The sequence below is a fragment of the Meles meles genome, chromosome 10 (genome assembly GCF_922984935.1).
Source record: "Meles meles chromosome 10, mMelMel3.1 paternal haplotype, whole genome shotgun sequence".
In the NCBI taxonomy this organism is placed as follows: domain Eukaryota; kingdom Metazoa; phylum Chordata; class Mammalia; order Carnivora; family Mustelidae; genus Meles; species Meles meles.
Genome location: NC_060075.1, coordinates 7476030 through 7494782, shown reverse-complemented (window position 1 = coordinate 7494782; position 18753 = coordinate 7476030). Strand labels below are relative to the sequence as shown.

The 18753-nt window shown below is 47.0% G+C and overlaps 1 protein-coding gene across 3 annotated transcripts in view; it reads left to right on the top strand.

Annotated features, from left to right (window-relative positions):
• CNTNAP2 (contactin associated protein 2) overlaps positions 1 to 18753 on the top strand; it is a 1946064-nt gene that overhangs the window by 1795766 nt on the left and 131545 nt on the right. For all 3 annotated transcript variants that reach the window (XM_046020922.1, XM_046020925.1, XM_046020923.1), the window contains one exon: positions 5988 to 6121. In XM_046020922.1, the coding sequence (XP_045876878.1) occupies positions 5988 to 6121 (134 nt within the window). The remainder of the gene's footprint in view (positions 1 to 5987; positions 6122 to 18753) is intronic.

Below are 18753 nucleotides of genomic sequence, written 5' to 3'. Positions count from 1 at the left end.
GGTAGATATCATTCTTTATTCCCTGTCAACAGATGATAAAACTGGGGAGTATGGAGAGGTTAAGTGACTTGCACACTGAGCTGGTGAAGGCAAAACCAGGATTCTTAAGCTCAGGTGTCTGATTCCAGGCCCCGAGACCTCCTCTGCTCTCTCCATATGGCAGAGATCTCTAGCCCACTCCCAGCGTGGTTGGAAAGCAGGACCAGTCGGTTTCTTGAACTTTGCAAGGCCATCTTCAAACTGCTGATGAAAATGTGGTTTTGTTCACACTTCAAAGACTGCATTCTTTTATTAATTAACATTTAAAGTTAGAAAAATGTGAAAAATTCGTTCAGGAAAAAAAAATCAGTAAGTTCTATGCCAAAATATCAGGGAAAAAATTAAAAACCAGAAAGTCTTCACTAAATGTCCCAGCATCCCTCATACTTAACATATTGAAAGTCATAGCCCCGTCACGGTTCCCCCAACACGGGCCCCTCCTCCAGACCTCAGCTTCTGCCAGGACCCCTTCCAGACCCCCAATTCCCAAGTGTTCTGTAATTCACAAATGTGCCATCCTTTCCCTTTGGGGGGCCACCCAGGCAAACGAGGGCTGCAGAGTCTAGTCACACTGTGTCCCTCAGGGATATCTCTCTCTTTCCTTCCCCACTGCTGGTCTCCTGACAGACGTCTTCCAGCTTCATTCCTGCTATGGCACATTCAGTTCTTACATGTGAAATGACACTTGAGTAAATGGACGAGGCCATTTGTGTTCGGGAGGCCGCCAACCTGGTGACTCCAGCAGCCCGGCCCACTGAGGGTCTGCCGAGGTCTGAGGGGCACCCAGCTCCTAGAACAGCATTAGCCCCTCCGTGGAACAGCAGTGCACCTCAAACCCATCCCTCTCCCTTCTTCTGGTCCCTCCCAGCTCGCTCTTACCCACCATGGCCTCCACTAAGCTGTGTCCCTCATCATGCCTCCAGTAGGGCTCTCCTCCTCCCAGGAAGGGCAGAAGAAATCCCAATCTCACATCCTGCCTGTGGCTCCAGAGTGAGGTCTCCCAAGGGGAGAGCTCCGAGTGTAGAACCAGAAAGTCTGGGTTTGAATCTGCTTCTGCCTTGTGCAGGGTGCGTGACCGTGACCATGGGCAGTTAGCCCTTCCGTGCCCAGGGCTCTCTTGTGTGAAATAGCTCCTCCCTTGTGGGGGTATTGTGAAAATGGCACGAGTCTGTAAGGGGAAAGCAGGACCCTGTCCCCATGCAGTCTGTCGTCCAGGGAGGTGTCGCAGACACTACGTAAGCGTCAGCCGTTACCACCGGCCCCGGCCCACGGATTTAATCCACATCCTGCCACGTACTCAGTGCCACCCAGCCCTGCTCCTCCTCATTCTTCCCCAAGCTCACATGACACCTTGCCCCTGCCCACCACCGTGCTCTTGTACCCGGAGGACCTGCATCTGCCTCGGCGCTAACACCTGCCTTTCATTCCGGAGCCAGATCGAGTCTCCCTCCCTTCAGTGACTTCTCCGTACTTTAGACTCCCATTCCGCTTCCTTTCCGTGGCATTTGTTTGGCATTTACTGGACTGTTGTCTGTCCTTGTTATAAATACTCGCTGTCTTCCCAGTGAGATGAGAAGCCCCCAGCACTACATTTCCTGCCTACGAGAGGTGCCCCATAAGTGTTTGCTGATGATAATGATGATGGCCAGGAGAGAATAAATCTGTTAAGCCCATTATTTGCTGTAGCCAATAAAAGAGCCGTCCCTTATAACCGCTTTAATTCACTTGGGAGATGAACGTGAGATGCAGGAAGTGAAGTATTTTTCCATTTTGATAATATTTTATATTAATGGAAAATATTAATATTCTCCCACCGCCATTTAGTGGTTCTCTGGTACTATTATTTGAAAGGAATAAATATATCATTTAAATTTTATTATTCAAGAAAATTGCCATTACTGTTTATGGAGATCCACTACATATAAATTTAACGTTCCAACTCGTCTGTTTTCTCAAAGCAAATCATTGCAGTTGCCATTAAGTGAGGCAGTTACAGAAGTTTTAAATCATATTTACAAAGAAAGAAAGCCAGAAAAGAGAAAAAATAATGAAAATAGCTTAATACTGATTTTAATGAGCTGGGGAACATAATGGGACCAATGACAAAGACAATAAGGCAGGAAATGTCTGGTTTTTTGCTTGATTACTATTTCCTCTGACCTCTAGTCCTCAGAGGTGGGGCCTGGTCTTTCTTCTCTTTGTATCCCCAGGGTCAGACACAGGGGGTTGGAGATGGATCTGGGTCTTAGAGGGGGATCCGCACTGATGCCAGCCAGACAGCCCACGTTCAGGCCTTGAAAAACTGGATTCAACGGTGCTTTTCATGAGCACTGAATAAATGTCTTCTGAAGAAATGAGCAAATAAATGATGAATGAATACCGCTGTATATTAAAGAAAACTGGCTGTGATTATATGCACAAGAAGGAGGGAATAAAAACTCAAGACAGTCACTTTGTTCTTCTGCGCATAGCCACGCAACTGTCTAATCGCCTCCTGTTCAGTCCCAAACAATAGATTGCTTTTAATGCTATTAAGGTAAATGGGAAAAATTAGGTAAAACACCGAGGAGTGGGGAAAGAGGCAGCTCAGAAAAAGGGAGCAGGGTATTCAAAGGTCCTGGGGTAGAAAGCAGAATTGTATTTTCTTTTTTTTTTTTTTAAAGATTTTATTTATTTATTTGACAGATAGAGATCACAAGTAGGGAGAGAGGCAGGCAGAGAGAGAGAGAGAGGAGGAAGCAGGCTCCCTGCCAAGCAGAGAGCCCGATGCGGGACTCGATCCCAGGACCCCGAGATCATGACCTGAGCTGAAGGCAGCAGCTTAAACCACTGAGCCACCCAGGCGCCCCCAGAATTGTATTTTCTAGGGGATAACAGAAGTCCAAGGTAGCTTGAATGTAAAAAGTGAGAGAGTAAATGGCATCATTTGAAAATAACATAACAGGCAGAACTCACATCAGACAAGGCACCACACATTATATTAAGAATGTATGTCTTCATCCTATGAGCAACTAGAAGGCTTTGAAGAGTTTTTAGTGACCCAGTGGCATCATCAGTTATGTATTTTGAAAAAATCTCTCTGCAAGAAAAAAAGCACAGAAGCAGGGAGACCGTCACTCACTCATTCAATAGACATGTTTATTCAGCAACTACTAAGTATCAGGCATTATTCTAGGAACTGAAAATAAAGTACAGAGAATATAAACAAAAGTTATTACTCTCATGGGGAAAAATTAAGGCAGAAAAGGGAGGACCTGGCCAAGGGAAAAGAGTGGGTAAATTCTTCTTTTAATGAGGAAGACACAGAAATAATCACTGAGAAGATATTTAAGCAAAGATCTAAAGTGGGTAAGGAGTCCACCATGCAGAATACTGGGGACTGAGCATCCTAGATAGAAGAGCCAACCAGTGCAAAGGTCCTGAGGCAGGAACATGCTGGCTTCTGAGGAAACAACAAGGAGAGTAAAGTATACTGATGAGGAGTTAGCAAGGAGGAGAATAAGAGATTATGTCAGAGATAATAGGGCAAGATCATATAGGGCCTGGTGAGCTATTAGGCAGACTACGATTTTTACTCTGGTTAAGATAGGAAGCCCTGGAGGGTTCTGAGCAGAGGATGACTCTGCCCTCTGAGAAGGGTCTGGATATGTGGGGGCAGAGGCTGGGGTGGGGTAGGGAGGGGGGAGAATGGCAGAAGCAAGGAGGTTTGTTTGTATGGCGGTGAATCCAGTAATCCAGGTAAATGATGGTGGCGGCTAGGTCCGGGGGGTAGAAATGGAGAGGATGAAAGGACATAAGTGTCGGGGTGTATTTGAAAGAGCCAAAGAGAGCTGCTGACAGATCCTATGTGTAATATAGGAGGAAGAGGGAGGCAAGGCTTTTTCCAGGAATAGCCTGAAGGTTGAAGTAGCTATTAACCGAAATGTGGAAAATTGAGATGGAATACTTCTTGGGGGGAGAGGTCAAGAGTTTGTTTTTTGCATATGATGTGTTTAAAGTGCCGGTGAGACCTCTCCTTTAATGGGATTGTTAGCGAAGACGAGCAGAGAAAGAGGGGATTCAGCTAACAGTGAAATGAGGCCAAGAGGAGTCATTGTTAAGGAGAAACTGATTCGGATCAGGTGGACCAGGCGAAGAGGACGCAGGCGAGGCTCAGTTGGTGGCGGTCCAGTCCCTGAAACGACGTGGTCAGCACAAGCCAGCTCCAGCTGGAGCTGCATCCTCCAGGAGGAGGGCTCCCCAAAGCCCCCCCAGGGCACCCCAGGTGCCAAGGGATGCCTGTGCTTCGATGGAGATGGAGGAGAGAGTTCAGACACACCTAGGAGGTGAAAATCAGCAGCGCTTGACTGAAAGCTATAAGTAAACAAATCTAGGATGAAAAACTAAGGTAAAACTCAGAAACAGGGAAGGTTTGTCAAATTTGCTCAGAAAGCAAAATTAGGAAATACAGTTAAATTTTTATTGATCTAATGTACACTGCTTTCAATTCCAGGGACAGGGTAGAATATTTATAGAACATTTAAACCACCCGTGTAATGCCGCAGTGCCTCACTAAGGGAGGGCAGTGTTTAGAAACTGTTGCATTTATTTGTGTATATATGGATACATACAGACATGATCAATTTCTGGGAAAAGATGCTGCCAAATATTTAGTGTAGTTTTCTCTCGATGGTGGGATTTCCAGTGACTTTATTTTCTCTCTTTCTTTCTTTTTGTTTCTGTTTACTTTCTAAGTTTTAATTATCGTGCTTTATTTCACGACTTAAAAATCAGGATATCCGGGGCACCTGGGTGGCTCAATGGGTTAAGCCTCCGCCTTCAGCTCAGGTCATGATCTCAGGGTCCTGGGATCGAGTCCTGCATCGGGGTCTCTGCTCAGCGGGAGCCTCCTCCCCCGCCGCACTGCCTGCCTCTCTCTCTGCCTATTTGTGCTCTCTCTGTCTGTGTCAAATAAATAACCAAATAAATCTTTTAAAAAAAATCAGGATATCCATTTTGTTCCTCAAGACAGAAAATGAAAGAGGCAACAAAAACCCTTTGAGATGATTTAGTGGGTCAAACTCTTGCTAGGTTGCTGGCTTCGTCTTTAAGCTATGGGACGTCAAAACTATTAATATGAAGATTGTAATCTGAGTTAAAAATGAGATAAAAAATTGATGTCTTTAAAAATCATAAATAAGAAATACAAGTAATGTTTGCTGTGCAGATTAATTAGCAATAGGATCTAGAATACTATATCAGTCTTTCTGAATATTTTCTGTCGTTACTGGGGAGAAGCAAGATGGAGAGGAAAAACAGAATAATTTGTTGAGGCCAAGTCAGCTGGAGCGGAGGGGCAGTGAGGACTCAGGGGCCCAGGAAGCCCATCTTTCCTTTGATTTGCATTCGGACTGATGCAATCTCTAACCTAGAATAAAATTTGTCGCTTCATTTTCTTGGTCTCAGTGAAGCCACCCCAAATCCCATGTATTTATCTTTTGTAAATTATGTTTATTTTTAATATTGTATGCTCATGATTCTTTTATATGCCGAATGTCACACTTTGCTGAGGGTGTGAGACCATCCCTGCATCCAGCATTTATTTTTTACTTCATAGGGTATTTCTTCATAGACTTCATAGGTCAGTCTGCAGGCGTCCCCACAGTCCTATATTGGATGTGTTCTCCTCCTTCCCAGGCACAGTCCCAGCTTGGATCATTTGCCACTTCAGCTTGGAGACGATGGTCATGGGTAGTTCACTGTTGGTAGCCTGTAAACCCCTGTGGGCCCAGGGCTCTTAACCCTTCTGGTTCAGCATGTCATTGAATGAGCGAGCCAGAATTCAGAGCAGCCAGGGTATCGGCGGACAGCAAGGGGGGCAAGCCTGAGCATCAAGGGGGCAAGCCTGACCATCCAGTGAAACCTGGAGCGAAGAAATGACAAGAGTTTCCTTTCTTTTCCTTCTATAGGAAGCTTACAGATTCGGTACAACCTGGGCGGCACCAGGGAGCCCTACAACATTGATGTAGATCATAGGAACATGGCCAATGGACAACCCCACAGCGTTAACATCACCCGGCATGAGAGGACCATATTTCTCAAGGTATACATACTGCGCGCTCACCGAGTGTATGTGATACTGTATTACAATCTCTATCCTCTCTTGCACCTGGACGCTGGCTTTGTTTGGGGGCTTAAGTGTAAAAGATGCCTGTTACACTTTCTCCTACAAAGTCCTAACCAGGGAAGTAGAATGATGAATCGATGCTAAAGGAAAGACAATGACGGAGTTAACGGTGAGGACATTTCTCAGGGAGAGGGTGGGATAAATGTTCGCCGTGTATATTCCTTGCATCTTGCTGCTTTTAGACCCACACATCAGCCTCCTGTTTTTATCTATCACACCATCTTTTTTCTCAGATGTCTGAAGCTTATCATGTTTCCCAGCAAAGGTTATTTTGGTTTATCTGACCTACTTTTGCTACTCCAACACAATATGAATAACTTTTTTTTTTTCTCTCTCTGTGGATGCTTCGCCCGAAAAATTCTCAAAACACAGACCTTCCCCAGAATCTCAGACTCCGGTTGTAGGCTTTCAGCACACAGAGGGATGGTTTTATTATGACAGTCCAGTTTTATTTCAGGTTCATGGATTGTCCCTACCCCCACCACCGATTTTCACAATGAAGAAACCAGCCTGGGAGGCACCATGAATAAAACATAGCGTGAGGAAGTCTCCCTGGGAACGAAGCCAAAAGATCAAGGATGGGAACTGTCACTGCATTCTCTAGAAGGAGTTCAAAATAGATACCTGTCAGGGAAAAGACCAGCAGGGGGATACTGTTTTGTCAGAGAGTGGAGTGTCATTTGGCAGGGGTTCAGCACTAGTCAGACCTCATTCGGATTCGGCTGGCTGCTGGGGCAAGTTCAGGTTGCAAAGAAAGGACCCAAGTCCTGTCCGTGTTTGAGCAGCGGTGGATGTCAAATTCATAACTTGATACGGGGTTTACGCCTGGCCTTTAGCAGGAAATGCGAGAGGGTATTTTAAGGACAGGTCTTTCCCAGGAAACTGACAACGTGCAGTTACAGTTTCTCGTGCAATCAATCAAATAGGTGTAAAGAAGATTGCCTCTCGGTGGTGGGCAGGGTCCCTGAGCCCAGCGTGGTGCCTGGCTCATCTGGGAAGCTGCAGATCATGTCCTGGGCAAAACCAAGCCCATCTTGAACCGTAACTCCGGGGTTATTCTGAAAAGCCAGCAAGACCAGGAGGGGTACACTTTATATCGTTGCAGGATTAGGATGGTTTTGTACCATTTTTTCATTATGTGTATTGGCTGTTAATTAGAAGCATTCCCTCATTTTAACCCATGCCATCTATCACCTCTTTTCAAGTGATGTCTCTTGCTATTGCCGCATTATGGAATAATGTTAGAAGTTAAAAAGAGGGGTTGCCTGGGTGGCTCAGTCGGTGAAGCTTCTGCCTTCGGCTCCGGTCATGATCCCAGGGTCCTGGGATCGAGCCCTGCATCGGGCTCCCTGCTCAGCGGGGAGCCTGCTTCTCCCTCACTCACTCCCCCAGCTTGCGTTCTGTCTCTGGGGGGAGCCACGGCCACAGGGGAGGACCGGACGAGTGGGAGTGGGGAGCAGAGCTGATAGAGCCATTTCTGGGTGTATTTCCCAAAATGAGGTCCAGAGGAAAGACAGGTAAGGCAGCCCCCCCCCCCCCACTTCCTGGCACATTCGGCCATCTGGGGATTCTTCGGAACTAGTGAGCCACCCTCTTTTATTTTTTTAAGATTTTATCTATTTATTTGAGAGAGGGAGAAAGCGAGCACACGCAGGGGAAGGACCAGAGGGAGAGGGAAAAGCAGACTCCCGCTGATCAGGGAACCCCCCAAGGTGGAGCTTCATCCCAGGACCCTGGGATCATGACCCAAGCCAAAGGCAGATGCATAACCAACTGGGCCACCCAGGTGCCTCCTAACCAGCAACGCTTTAAGAACAAATATGAGCTTAATTAGAGCTGCTCCCTGCCGCAGAATTAGAGATTGCCCTGAAGTCAGGGAGAGGGGGAGGGATTAGGGAGAGGGATAGGCTGTTTTAGGAACTTGGGGCTTTTGAGGCATGGAAAGCCAGAGAAGTCTTGAGAGCAAGAGTCGGGTTCTACTGCTCAGAGTTCTTGTTGTTGCAAGTGACCGAAAACCAATTCGGAACTCATTTGTAACGAAAATTCCTAGTGTAGGTCATGGAATTTAAGAAAGGGCAAACTAATATTCTGGAAGAAAATCCAGGGGACCCGGAGGACTACAATGAGGACTAGAGGCTGTTGACCCTTTCCCGCCCCTCCCTCATCCGTGCCTCGATCCCTCTCTGAGGGCGGGGCTACTACGTCTTCCTGCAGGCTCCCTGTTACCTGTGGTCCAAGCAGACACAGAAGCGCCGGGCAGGCTCACGTCCCAGTTCTGCTGCTAGAAGAAGGTCTCTTGGTTCTCATTTCAAAACCTCAGGGAAGGTCTGCGATTGGCCTGGCTTGTGTTGTGTGTTGCTCTTTTGGAAGGAGCGACAATGATGCTGGGCAGTGCGATGCTTGGGAGTGAGGGAGGGAACTGGGGAGAATCCGCCAAAAGAATAGGAATGTGGTTCCTGAAAAAAAGACACGAGAGGGGTGAAAACGGGCTGCGCCATGCTTTGAGTTCACGAACAGTGTAGAATTGGGAAGAACCCCAAAACCATGGACGGAATTCTGCCACAGGAGTTGTACCGAGTATGGTGGAGGGTCCTGCCCTCTGTCTTTCTGTTGTATAGAAAAATGCAATTGCACTGAAATTTCTGGATGTGCTTAGGAAACCAGATGCCTCAACCCACTTGAATTCAGCCAGAAAAGACCTCATGGCTGCTGGTGCGCCCGTCTTTCTCAGCCTCTCCATCCCAGCTCAGATGGAAAATAAAGCTAGGATGACGGCCGAGGAAAAGATGGAAAAGTAGGTCAGACAGGCTCCCTGCCCTACTTTCTTTCTGGTGGGAAGGGCTTGTGGAGAATGCAGGTAAATCTGAAGGTACCTTTAGAACACTAGAAACTGACCTTTTTTCTGGAAGCCATCTACAAATCCATCTTAAGATCTTCTACAACTTCAAGAATGCGTGGGAGAGATAACAGGAAAATGTTCATCTCAATTATTTCTGTGTGAAGGGATTATAAATGGCTTGCTTTCCTCTAGAGTTTTCTGTAGTTCCTCATTTTCTCTTATAAGCATGCATGGCAATTTCTGAGGGGGCACATGTTGCATTTTTATAATCAAACAAAAATAGGAAACATACAGATATCTTCCATCCATTCTGAGAGCCCCCAATTGTATAACAAAATATAATGACAAAGATATTCAGATAATTTCAAATTAAAATGCATTTCTAATCAAAGAACAAAATAAGGCAAATTCAACCCTGAATATAAAATCCTGTGGAATGATGCTTTTGGAATTAAGGTGAAATTTTACACGTTTATATATATAGTCACAAAGAGCACATCATCCCAACGATGTTTATCAGTGTTTACGGTGTTTTTAAAAGAAGGTTTACTTCCCTAGCTGGGTTTGGCTAAAGCTAACATTAAATTAATTTGCATTCCCTGAGCACATACTGTCTGAAATGGTGCTGAGCCCTTGAGGGAAATTGACCTTGGATGAAACATTTGCTGCCAAAACACAAAGTGCCCAATCTCCACATAGATAATGAGGAGCTGACTCCAGGAGTCATCAGACACCAGCGTGAGCCAGAGCCCGTGACAACCCTCGAGTGGCGTCATTTATGAAAACTCACAGTTGCACCACAGATAATAGCTAAAGGCTTCCCACCCGTCAAGATGTAAGACAAACCCCGGGCGGGCGGAGAGCACCTGAGGGAGTCCTGTACGCGATGAAAATTCATGCCAATTAGATGACGCCAAGAGCCAAAACATCACGAGGAATAATTTCAAAGTCTTGGGTCACAAAGCCCTTCTTCTCACTTTCCTTCCTGCCTGCTGTCCTGAGCTTGTTTCTGCTCCCTTCCCTTCTTTTTGTCCCCCATCCCACTGCTGGAGGGACGTCAGGTGGCTCGCAGGTGGTCTGAACAGTGACATCGGGAGCTGAAGTAAGTCCCAAAGGTATATGTGTATTTCTTCCCTGGATTATATTTGCCGACTAGGAAGCTGCCCCTAGCGCGGTACTCTTGAGCAATGTCACGTCCATGAGCCTGGCTAACATTCATGGGTGTTCGCTGAGTCCTCGGCACTGAGCTAAGGATGTCAAACACGTCCTCTCATTCAGTCCTCACCAGAACCATGTCAGATGAGCAGGGTTATGGTCCCGTTTTAGAGATGTGGAAACTGAAACTCAGATCGTCTGAAACTCAGATCGTCTTGCCTCAAGGTCAAGAATGGGAAGCTGCCGAAGCACAGATGGACCTAGGTCAGTCCCACTTTCGGCCCCACGTGCTTCTGACCATCCCTTAGTAGCGAGGTGTCTGGAAGGATGGGCACAGGCTTTGAAAGCGGATGCCTTCAGGGGCACCTGGTAGTTCTGCCCGTTGAGCGTCCAGCTCTTGATTTCGGCTCAGGTTGTGATCCCAGGGTCCTGGGGTCAAGCCCTGTGTCGGGCTCCCCACTCAGTGGGGAGTCTGCCTGGGGCGTGCCCCTCGGCCTCTACCCCTCCCCCTGCTTGCAAGCACATGGACACACCCTCTCTCTCAGATAAATTTTAAAATCTTTACAACAATAAAGAAAGTGGATACCTGTTGCTGGTAAGAATTTGAGTGGTTACAACCATAATGACAATCATTTTTATTAGTATGAAATAGTTCAAAAATATGCAAAAGCACAGAGAATAATAATATGTATTTACCAACTGAACATTACAAATTTGGGGATTTTGCTCTGTTTCTTCAGACTTTTTTTTTAATGCAGTGATAGTCAAAGCTCTTGGTCCTGCTTGTTACACAGTGAGCCCTGAGAAAGGCAGTGGACAGCACCTTGAGGAGCATTCCTAGAGCAAAAGTGTCATCCACAAGGCCGTTCAATGTAGCGACTCTAACGAAAGTCCGGCATAATTTAAACATCGGATTTCAGTGGCGCATAGATGGCTTGGTCGGTTAAGCGTCTGCCTTCAGCTCAGGTCATGATCCTGGGGGCATGAGGTGGGGCCCGGGTTGTTGGGCTCCTTGCTCAGCAAGGAGTCTGCTTCTCCCTCTAGCACCCCCCTCCCAGCTCATGCTCTCTCTCTCTCACTCTCGCTCTCATTCAGAATCTTTTTAAAAACTGGATTTCAGGACAAACAATTCCAGAGGGAGTTGGAGGAGGGGTGATGAGCCCATGAAGGGGAGGAGGGGCTGACGTGACCCAGCTTTTTGATACTCTGGCCTCATCCTAGGGTAAAACTATCTCCAAAAAATGAATAAACTACACGTTCTTAGAATAACTATGACATATTCGGAGGCTTTGATGGAAGTTAAACAACAGAGAGCTCAGGGATATGTTCTCTGGCATAGATACTCAGAGTCTATATTCTCCCAAAACCAAATGAACAGATGGTAAGGATGTCATGTTCATTTTGGCTTTCATCTAACTGGAGGGCCATCCCGTCATTGCCAAGAAGAGGCTAACAGATTTCTCTTGCTAGTAAAATTAAGGACTTTTATTTTTTTTTTTCTTCTTTTTGTTGGCTAACTGAACATAATAATAATTTTTTTTTAAATTAAGGACCTGTAAAAAAAAAAAACTCTCAAGTCCTTAAGAACAAATGATCAGGTCCCCCGATTTTTGTACCACAAAGAGCATGACTTCAGTTGTTTTCATCAGGAATTTTCAAAAAAAGTTTTTTAAAAAAATCACCGCATTCTGTCTTTCAAAATAAAATAAAGATGATAATTTCTTACCTGCTATTAATCAGAATTACAATCAAATTGTATAAAAAACAGTCACTAATGGAGTTTGCTAATGGAGCTATATATTGATAGGAATCCTAAAAATGGTCGGAGCAGAGTAATCAAGGGAAAAACCACTCTGCTCCAGGCTAGGAACAGACGGACGGATGCAAATGTTAGATAGCACCAGTGGCTGCTACAAAGTAACCTTCAAACCTCAGTGGTTTAACCCAATGAAGGTCTCACTTAGATATTTCTAGAAAAGCAAAGTCCTGTGGTCCCTAGTAGTGATGAAACCATGCTAGGGAGGCATTCTAAGGACCCACACCCACCACCCATCCAGCACTCCCCTTAGCAGGGGAGTATAGTTCTTGAACTAAACCAAATCTCTGTCCATCAATTTGTGTGGCCTCCATGACTCCAGGAGGCTGTACTTGGGCCATAATCTACCGGGGTCATCTCTGCATTGAGTGTTGTAGGTGATGCATTCATTGAAGCAGGGCTAAGGGAAGGGTCCAGAAAGGTCCATTTCCTGCACTTATCAATTGCAATCAGGGTTGTTTCACACTTACAAGTCTTTTGTCGACCAGTTGTATTGGTTTCTTTGTCAATACAATTCCTCTCAAACCTGAGTTGGCTTCTGATCTGTGTGCTCTCAGTGAGTTTCATGTTCTAGTAGCAAACCCTCCATCCATTCCCAGACATAAACCTTGGACAATAAGTCATCATTTGCTTCCACGGGGTCCATGCCTCTCTCTTAAGGTCATGGCAGCTCTCTTGAGGTCACCAGAAACAAAAGGCTTGGGTGGGAAGTAAAGACGCTAATTGTACCTTTCCCCATGGTGCTAAGCCAGTCTGCTGAGCTAAGAAAGCTTCATGTGTCTTTGTTGGTTAATTCTTCCTGCAGTTGATTTCTTTTTTTTTTTAATATTTTATTTATTTACTTATGTATTTGACAGAGAGAGAGATCACAAGTAGGCAGAGAGGCAGGCAGAGAGGGGAAGCAGGCTTCTCGCTGACCGGAGAGCCCAATGCAGGGCTCGTTCCCAGGACCCTGAGACCACAGCCTGAGCTGAAGGCAGAGGCTTAACCCACTGAGCCACCCAGGTGCCCCCTGCAGTTGGTTTCTTACTCTCTGGTGTAAGGCTGTAAATCCGTGGACTTTATTCACTTTCACTGATGTCGAGAAACTGGCCAATTCTTTTCTGAACCCATCTCTTCTTTGACTTAGGGAGCAGGAAGCAAATGACAGCCATGGTTATTCTTCAGTTCTTTGAAAGCACTTTCCCCAAAGCTACAGGTCATAAGCATGGAGTCTGCGTTTTGGCTTTCATGAGGTGACCGGTTTGAAAAACTAGTTTATCTCCTACCATCATTGTCCATCTTCCCAGCCACTGACGTCTATTTCTGCACCACAGGCCACCTGACCATAGCGCCAAGGCTACCTGGCTAAGGTTTCCGTTACAGGAGCACCCTGCTTCACGGGGCCAGCGCATGCCTTAATCTGGGTTACATCAGCTACTGTAACTAACACAACTGCCAGATTTTGGTAATGGTTTCCCAGGTGCTTATCTCAGACTCATCAGGCTGAATACGGTAACTACATACAGCTTTTTTGAAAAATTTTAAGAGTTTTAAATAAAAGTAAGTCTTTGGGCATTAGTGGGTTTTTTGCTTTTTGTTTTGGTTTTGGTTTATTTTGGTTTTGAGTCAGTGAGGGCAGCGGATGGGAGAGAGCAAGTAGCATGCTTGTCTATAAACCGTTCTGACAGGAAGGGTGGACAGAGCAGCCTGGAAGGGTCAGTAAGACAACCTGCTCCACGGCTCAGAAAATGCCACCTGTGGCTGGAAGGTGAAACGCGCATGTGAAAAATCTCTGTAGGAAAAGAGGTTGATGGAGTAGCTTCCGAACCATTGACAGATCTGCTTAAAAAAGAAAAAAAAAAGCTTACATGGTTTAAACACAGTTTTTCTCAAAAATATCAATAAAAATGCCAGGATTTCCACCTCGACCCTGTAAAGGAAAATCCTATTAAGGAAATAATAATATGAATAACAGTACTGTGGTTAGCAGCAAAAGCCAGCAACATCTCTCGTTCATACTGTGCACCTGTCTCTGGTACTTTCCAGGCAGTACTGAGTAAATAACACTCCCGTGAGACACCTACCTTTATTTGCATCTTGATGAGACACAGGTCAGGAAGGAGTGGTTGAAATCCAAGCCCAGACTCCAGGCCTGTTGAGTTGATGTGGTCAGACGCAGCAAAGGACCCTTCCCTAAATAGGCCAATACCTCCGGCTACCTGGAAAACCAAGTTAGCAAATGGACTCAGCGCCATGTTTATAACGTGTTGTTGGATGACAGACACGGTATGCGGATAAGTGCGTGCAGCGTGATCTCAGGTTTACAATACTAATGATATGAAGCCTTGGAAGCAAACCATGAATCATATTCTGCTCAACAAGAAACAAAATGTGAAACCTATGGTGATTCATGAAAAATTATATTCAGAAATGTTGGAATGCCAAACTCGGTGATAGTCTCCTTAGAAAAGAATAATTTAATGCAATGGTAAAACACATTTGTTAAAAGAAATGACCTAACGACATCGATGGGGGACCATAAAATCATAACATACCTGTGCGGCAAAGAACTTGGCCGCCCAGCGTTAGAGCCCCAAGAAGAGTTCCAGATCGTTCTTCAGGTCGGCATGAACATAACCTTCTGCACGTCCATCCTAGCATCCTTCTCTTCTGTGGAAACATGGAGCCTGGACAGCAGTTAGACAGCAAAACTCAGCTGAATTATTTAAAAACGTGTGCCCTTATTACCCTTGAACTTTCTGAAGTAAAGAACAACACTCAGAAGCATCTAGATGTAAACGCTCCTGAAAATTTTAACATCCGAGGTGGTTCAAGCCTTTATTAAAGAAAATAGCACCGTTTCAAAACATTAAATCTTTTTAGGGATGTCGGAACAAATAAAGAAAATTGACCTAGCTCGTCTAAGGCCTTGCTCTTGGAATTAACATTGTAAGTTCTTCCCTTCGGCTAATTTAGTGTTTATCTGCTCGGCATGGATGAACTCACAGCCTCGGATATGCACCACCAGCGTTCTTGACAGGGGGGTGACAGCAGGAATAATGAGCCTGGGAAGCCCCGTGGTCCTTCCGTCCCGGAAGCACTGATACCTTTCACTCCTCCTCTTACCGGGAGGCCCACAAATATACGACCACTTCACTTTCCACTCCGGTGGCACGCTGACTTACGTTTAATTTTGTGGAGGGCACAGGTCAATATTTTATTAGTTTCTTATATCATTACAGTGGTTTAATTCCACAGGAGATACCTGGGAAGAGGCGAGAGAAGGATATGTACATTGGAAACTTGCCCTTTCATTTGGCCTGTGTGTAAGTCAGTTTGTTCTAATTTTTGTTTTGTTTTCAATATTTCCATGTGTCTAGAGCAGCCAATTCACAATTGAGACACCTATCAAAAGCCTCGTGGCCTCATTAGCTTTTTGTAATTTGGTTTCAGGTTGGGCTATGGGTCCTCGCCCCGTGAAAGGGTATTTCAGCAAATTTTCCTTATTTAGTTCTGAGTAGAAAGTAGGACCACTTGGTGAAGTGTCTCCAAAAAAGAAGAGGCACAGCTCTCAGGCCCCATGATTCCTGCCCCTGCCATTGTCTTTCAGGCCTCCCATGGCTTCAGACAGTGACCGTCTCTATACGCAGAGGTGTGGCCCTGGGTTCAAGGACACAGGGCCTTGGTATACAGAGTAAATGTGTGACGAAGAGCCTGCTGAGAAAGACAAAGTGTTGTCCAGATGGTTCTAGACTGTTCCACTAACAAGGCACTTTTCATATCTTTGAAGCCCAATGAGGATCGCCAAGAACCTCACACAGTGACGTCTGGTTGGCATTAACCCCTTCCGCGGGTCCACCCCGTGACGGGAAAGTTCCAAAGAGCAAACATTCCGCAAGCCTGATGCGGATAAAGTCCGGTGTTCACCAGCACCATCCTTGAGGCTTCTCGGTGACATGAAGAACAGCCAAAATGAGCCCAACGTCATTCAAAAGACACAGGAGAAGAACACAAATGCGGGCGCACCCGCTAGAGGGATGACATTCAGTAGCCGATGATGGGTCAGGTGAGGGGGGAGGGGCGGGTAAACGGAAGGAGCGTGTGTCCTGGGAAGAGAGAAGAGCTGTCCTCACTGTCCGTGTCATTTCCGCGGGTGGAGGGGCCTGCTCTGCCGCCCAGAACCATCGTAACAAGTTACTCAAACAACGTGCAAGTCATAGGAACAGAATGTAGATGGGGCTCCCGGGGGCTCAGTCCGTTAAGCATCTGCCTTCGGTTCAGGTCATGATCTCAAGGTCCTGGGGTCGAGCCCTGCATCCATCGGGCTCCCTGCTCGGTGCTCCCCCTCTGCCTGCTGCTCCCCCTGCTTGTGCTCATGTGTGCGCTCTCTCTAAAATAATAAAAATTTTAAAAAAGAAAGAAAGGGCACATAGCAGCAGAGGGTAGTAGCAGTTTGGGCTGCTAACGAGGCCACAGCGTGTAACGGGAGATTTCCCTTCGGGAAGGGGATGGGGTGGGTCTAAGCAGAGCGTCTCCCTCTGCCCCATGGACTGGGATCGCCTAATTCAGAGGCTGTTCCTAAAACGTAAAGATACAGGAAACTTTATTGACAAGCTCCTCCACTTACTAGCTCCACACCCCCCAGCAAGTTATCGAACTCTGTAGCCCTATTTGCAAAATGGGACTGAGGCTGCCTGTTTTCATGGGGGGAGGGGGGGTGTTCAGCGGAAACACACATGAAAACATCAAGTATCGTCCGTCCAATAAATGCTCTTTCCCCTCCTTCCTTCCCAGTTGCCTCCTCTTTCTTAAAAGCAAAACCAGTGAGGAAGCAGCTGTCGGGTCATTATCAACGGGGCCCCTCAGGATCAAGGCTCCTGTTCTGTGGCTCACAGTACAACCCACAGACCAAATCCTAGTGTTTCTGCGGGCAACATGAGGCTGCCTCCAGGAGCCACAGCCCAGAGGAAAGGCCATCAATCACACAGACGCGAACCAAGGGCCAATTGAAGTGTGCGCTTGTGCTGAGGAAGCACAGGAAAGGGGAGAATTAATCATCCCCCGGGGTGGGAGGAGCAGATCAGAGAAGACTCACCAAAAGATCTGAGCTGTTCCTTAAAGGTTTTCAGGGCAGGGAGGCGAGGGCGGGGAGGGGGGCTGCCCAAGGACCACATTATCTTACTTATTTTTTACTGCCGAGATTCAATATTTGCTCTTCGGCAATTCTTAAAAGTTTTACAGAGGAACCTAACGAGAAAATAAGTTCAACCCATCCAACTCATCTGATGTGGAACAGAAAAAGACTCTTAATGGATGTGTCAACACTTCCCAGTTTTTCATTTCTTCTCGAAAGCAATTTCATCTGCAAACGCATTATGCAGTCCCGGGCCAGAGAAGACCTCCATCGCTCTGCCCCAGAACAATGTGTTTACTTCACTTTGCATTTCTTACCGCTCGGTGGGAAAGCAGTTGCCACGCAATTGGTGATGGGGCATAGGGTCTCGGATGTCCATCCTCCCTTCCCTTCTCCCCAACACAGCAAGGCTTACAAACCCAAGGCTGGAAAGTTCGCACCCCCCCCACCGTCCCCCCAGCCCATGAAGCCCATAGATCATCTCTCAAGAAAATACATAAGGTTCCTGGATTTCTGCTTTGTCTGGCATGAAAACGGAAGTCCAGCCCATGAGACATCATACTGTTATTCCTATCTGCAGGCCGCCCAAATCTCTCACGAGGACTGCGGTTCTCGAAGCTGGTTTTTAGTGCAATGGGCCAAGCCGGTTTTCTGCCTGAGCACTGGAAGCCGCAGGCAGGTTTTTCTGGCACACAGATGGGTCTCGCCTCTGAAAAATAAATGCATCTCAGCATGCGGTCTGAACTTCTGAAGGGCTCTGGGCTGCCCCTCTCCCCGCTCAGGAGACGGAAGAGGCCCCGGGCTGGAGCGAGGGATTTGGGTGGCCCGTGGGGCCTGCAGCGCGTCCGGAGCCTGTGCTGAGACGCCCTCTAGTGGCCAGTCGCCGGAACGGCGCGGAGCGGGCGGAAAGGAACACTTGCCTGGAGGCCGTTTCTTTTTCTTCTTCTTTTTTTAAATTTTGTTTTATTTTCTTTTTTTTCAGTGTTCCAAACTTCATTGTTTATGCAGCACACCCAGTGCTCCATGCCATACGTGCCCTCCATGGTACCCGTCGTTTCTACCCGCTCATCGCGTGTCATCCAGGGCACGGGCTGTGCACCGGACCTTCGGGTCTGTTAAATCGCAGCGGGCAGCGGGGTGTGGTGTTGCTCACACAGACGGGAGCCTGTGCTCGTGTTCCGAGGGCACGACCAGGGACTGGGCTTGCACACGCACATCTCACAGCTCCGCACCCCGCCCCCAGCCCCGGACGCTGGCGGGTCCCGAGAAGCGTTTGCTGAGTGACTGGGTCTGGGAACGAGTCGAGCTCATGACGAAGGAGGGGTGCGGGCCCGCGCCGCGCACTGCGTGATGCTCTGTGCTTCCTGAGGCTGGTCTGGTGCGCGTTCTCCCCGCAGCCACCACGGAGGGAAGGAAAAGAAGGAGCCGCCCCCCGCCCCCCAACACGTCTGACCTGAGGAAGTGTGTTCCGAATGCTGGAGGGGACGGTAACACGACATCCTTGTGGGTGGAAGAGGGGGTCCAGGCCGCTAGTTCTAAAGCGAAGGGAAGGAAGAGCATCAAAAAGGAAAAGGAAGTGAAGGGGAGCGCCTGGGGGCTCAGTGGGTTAAGCGAGGACTTGA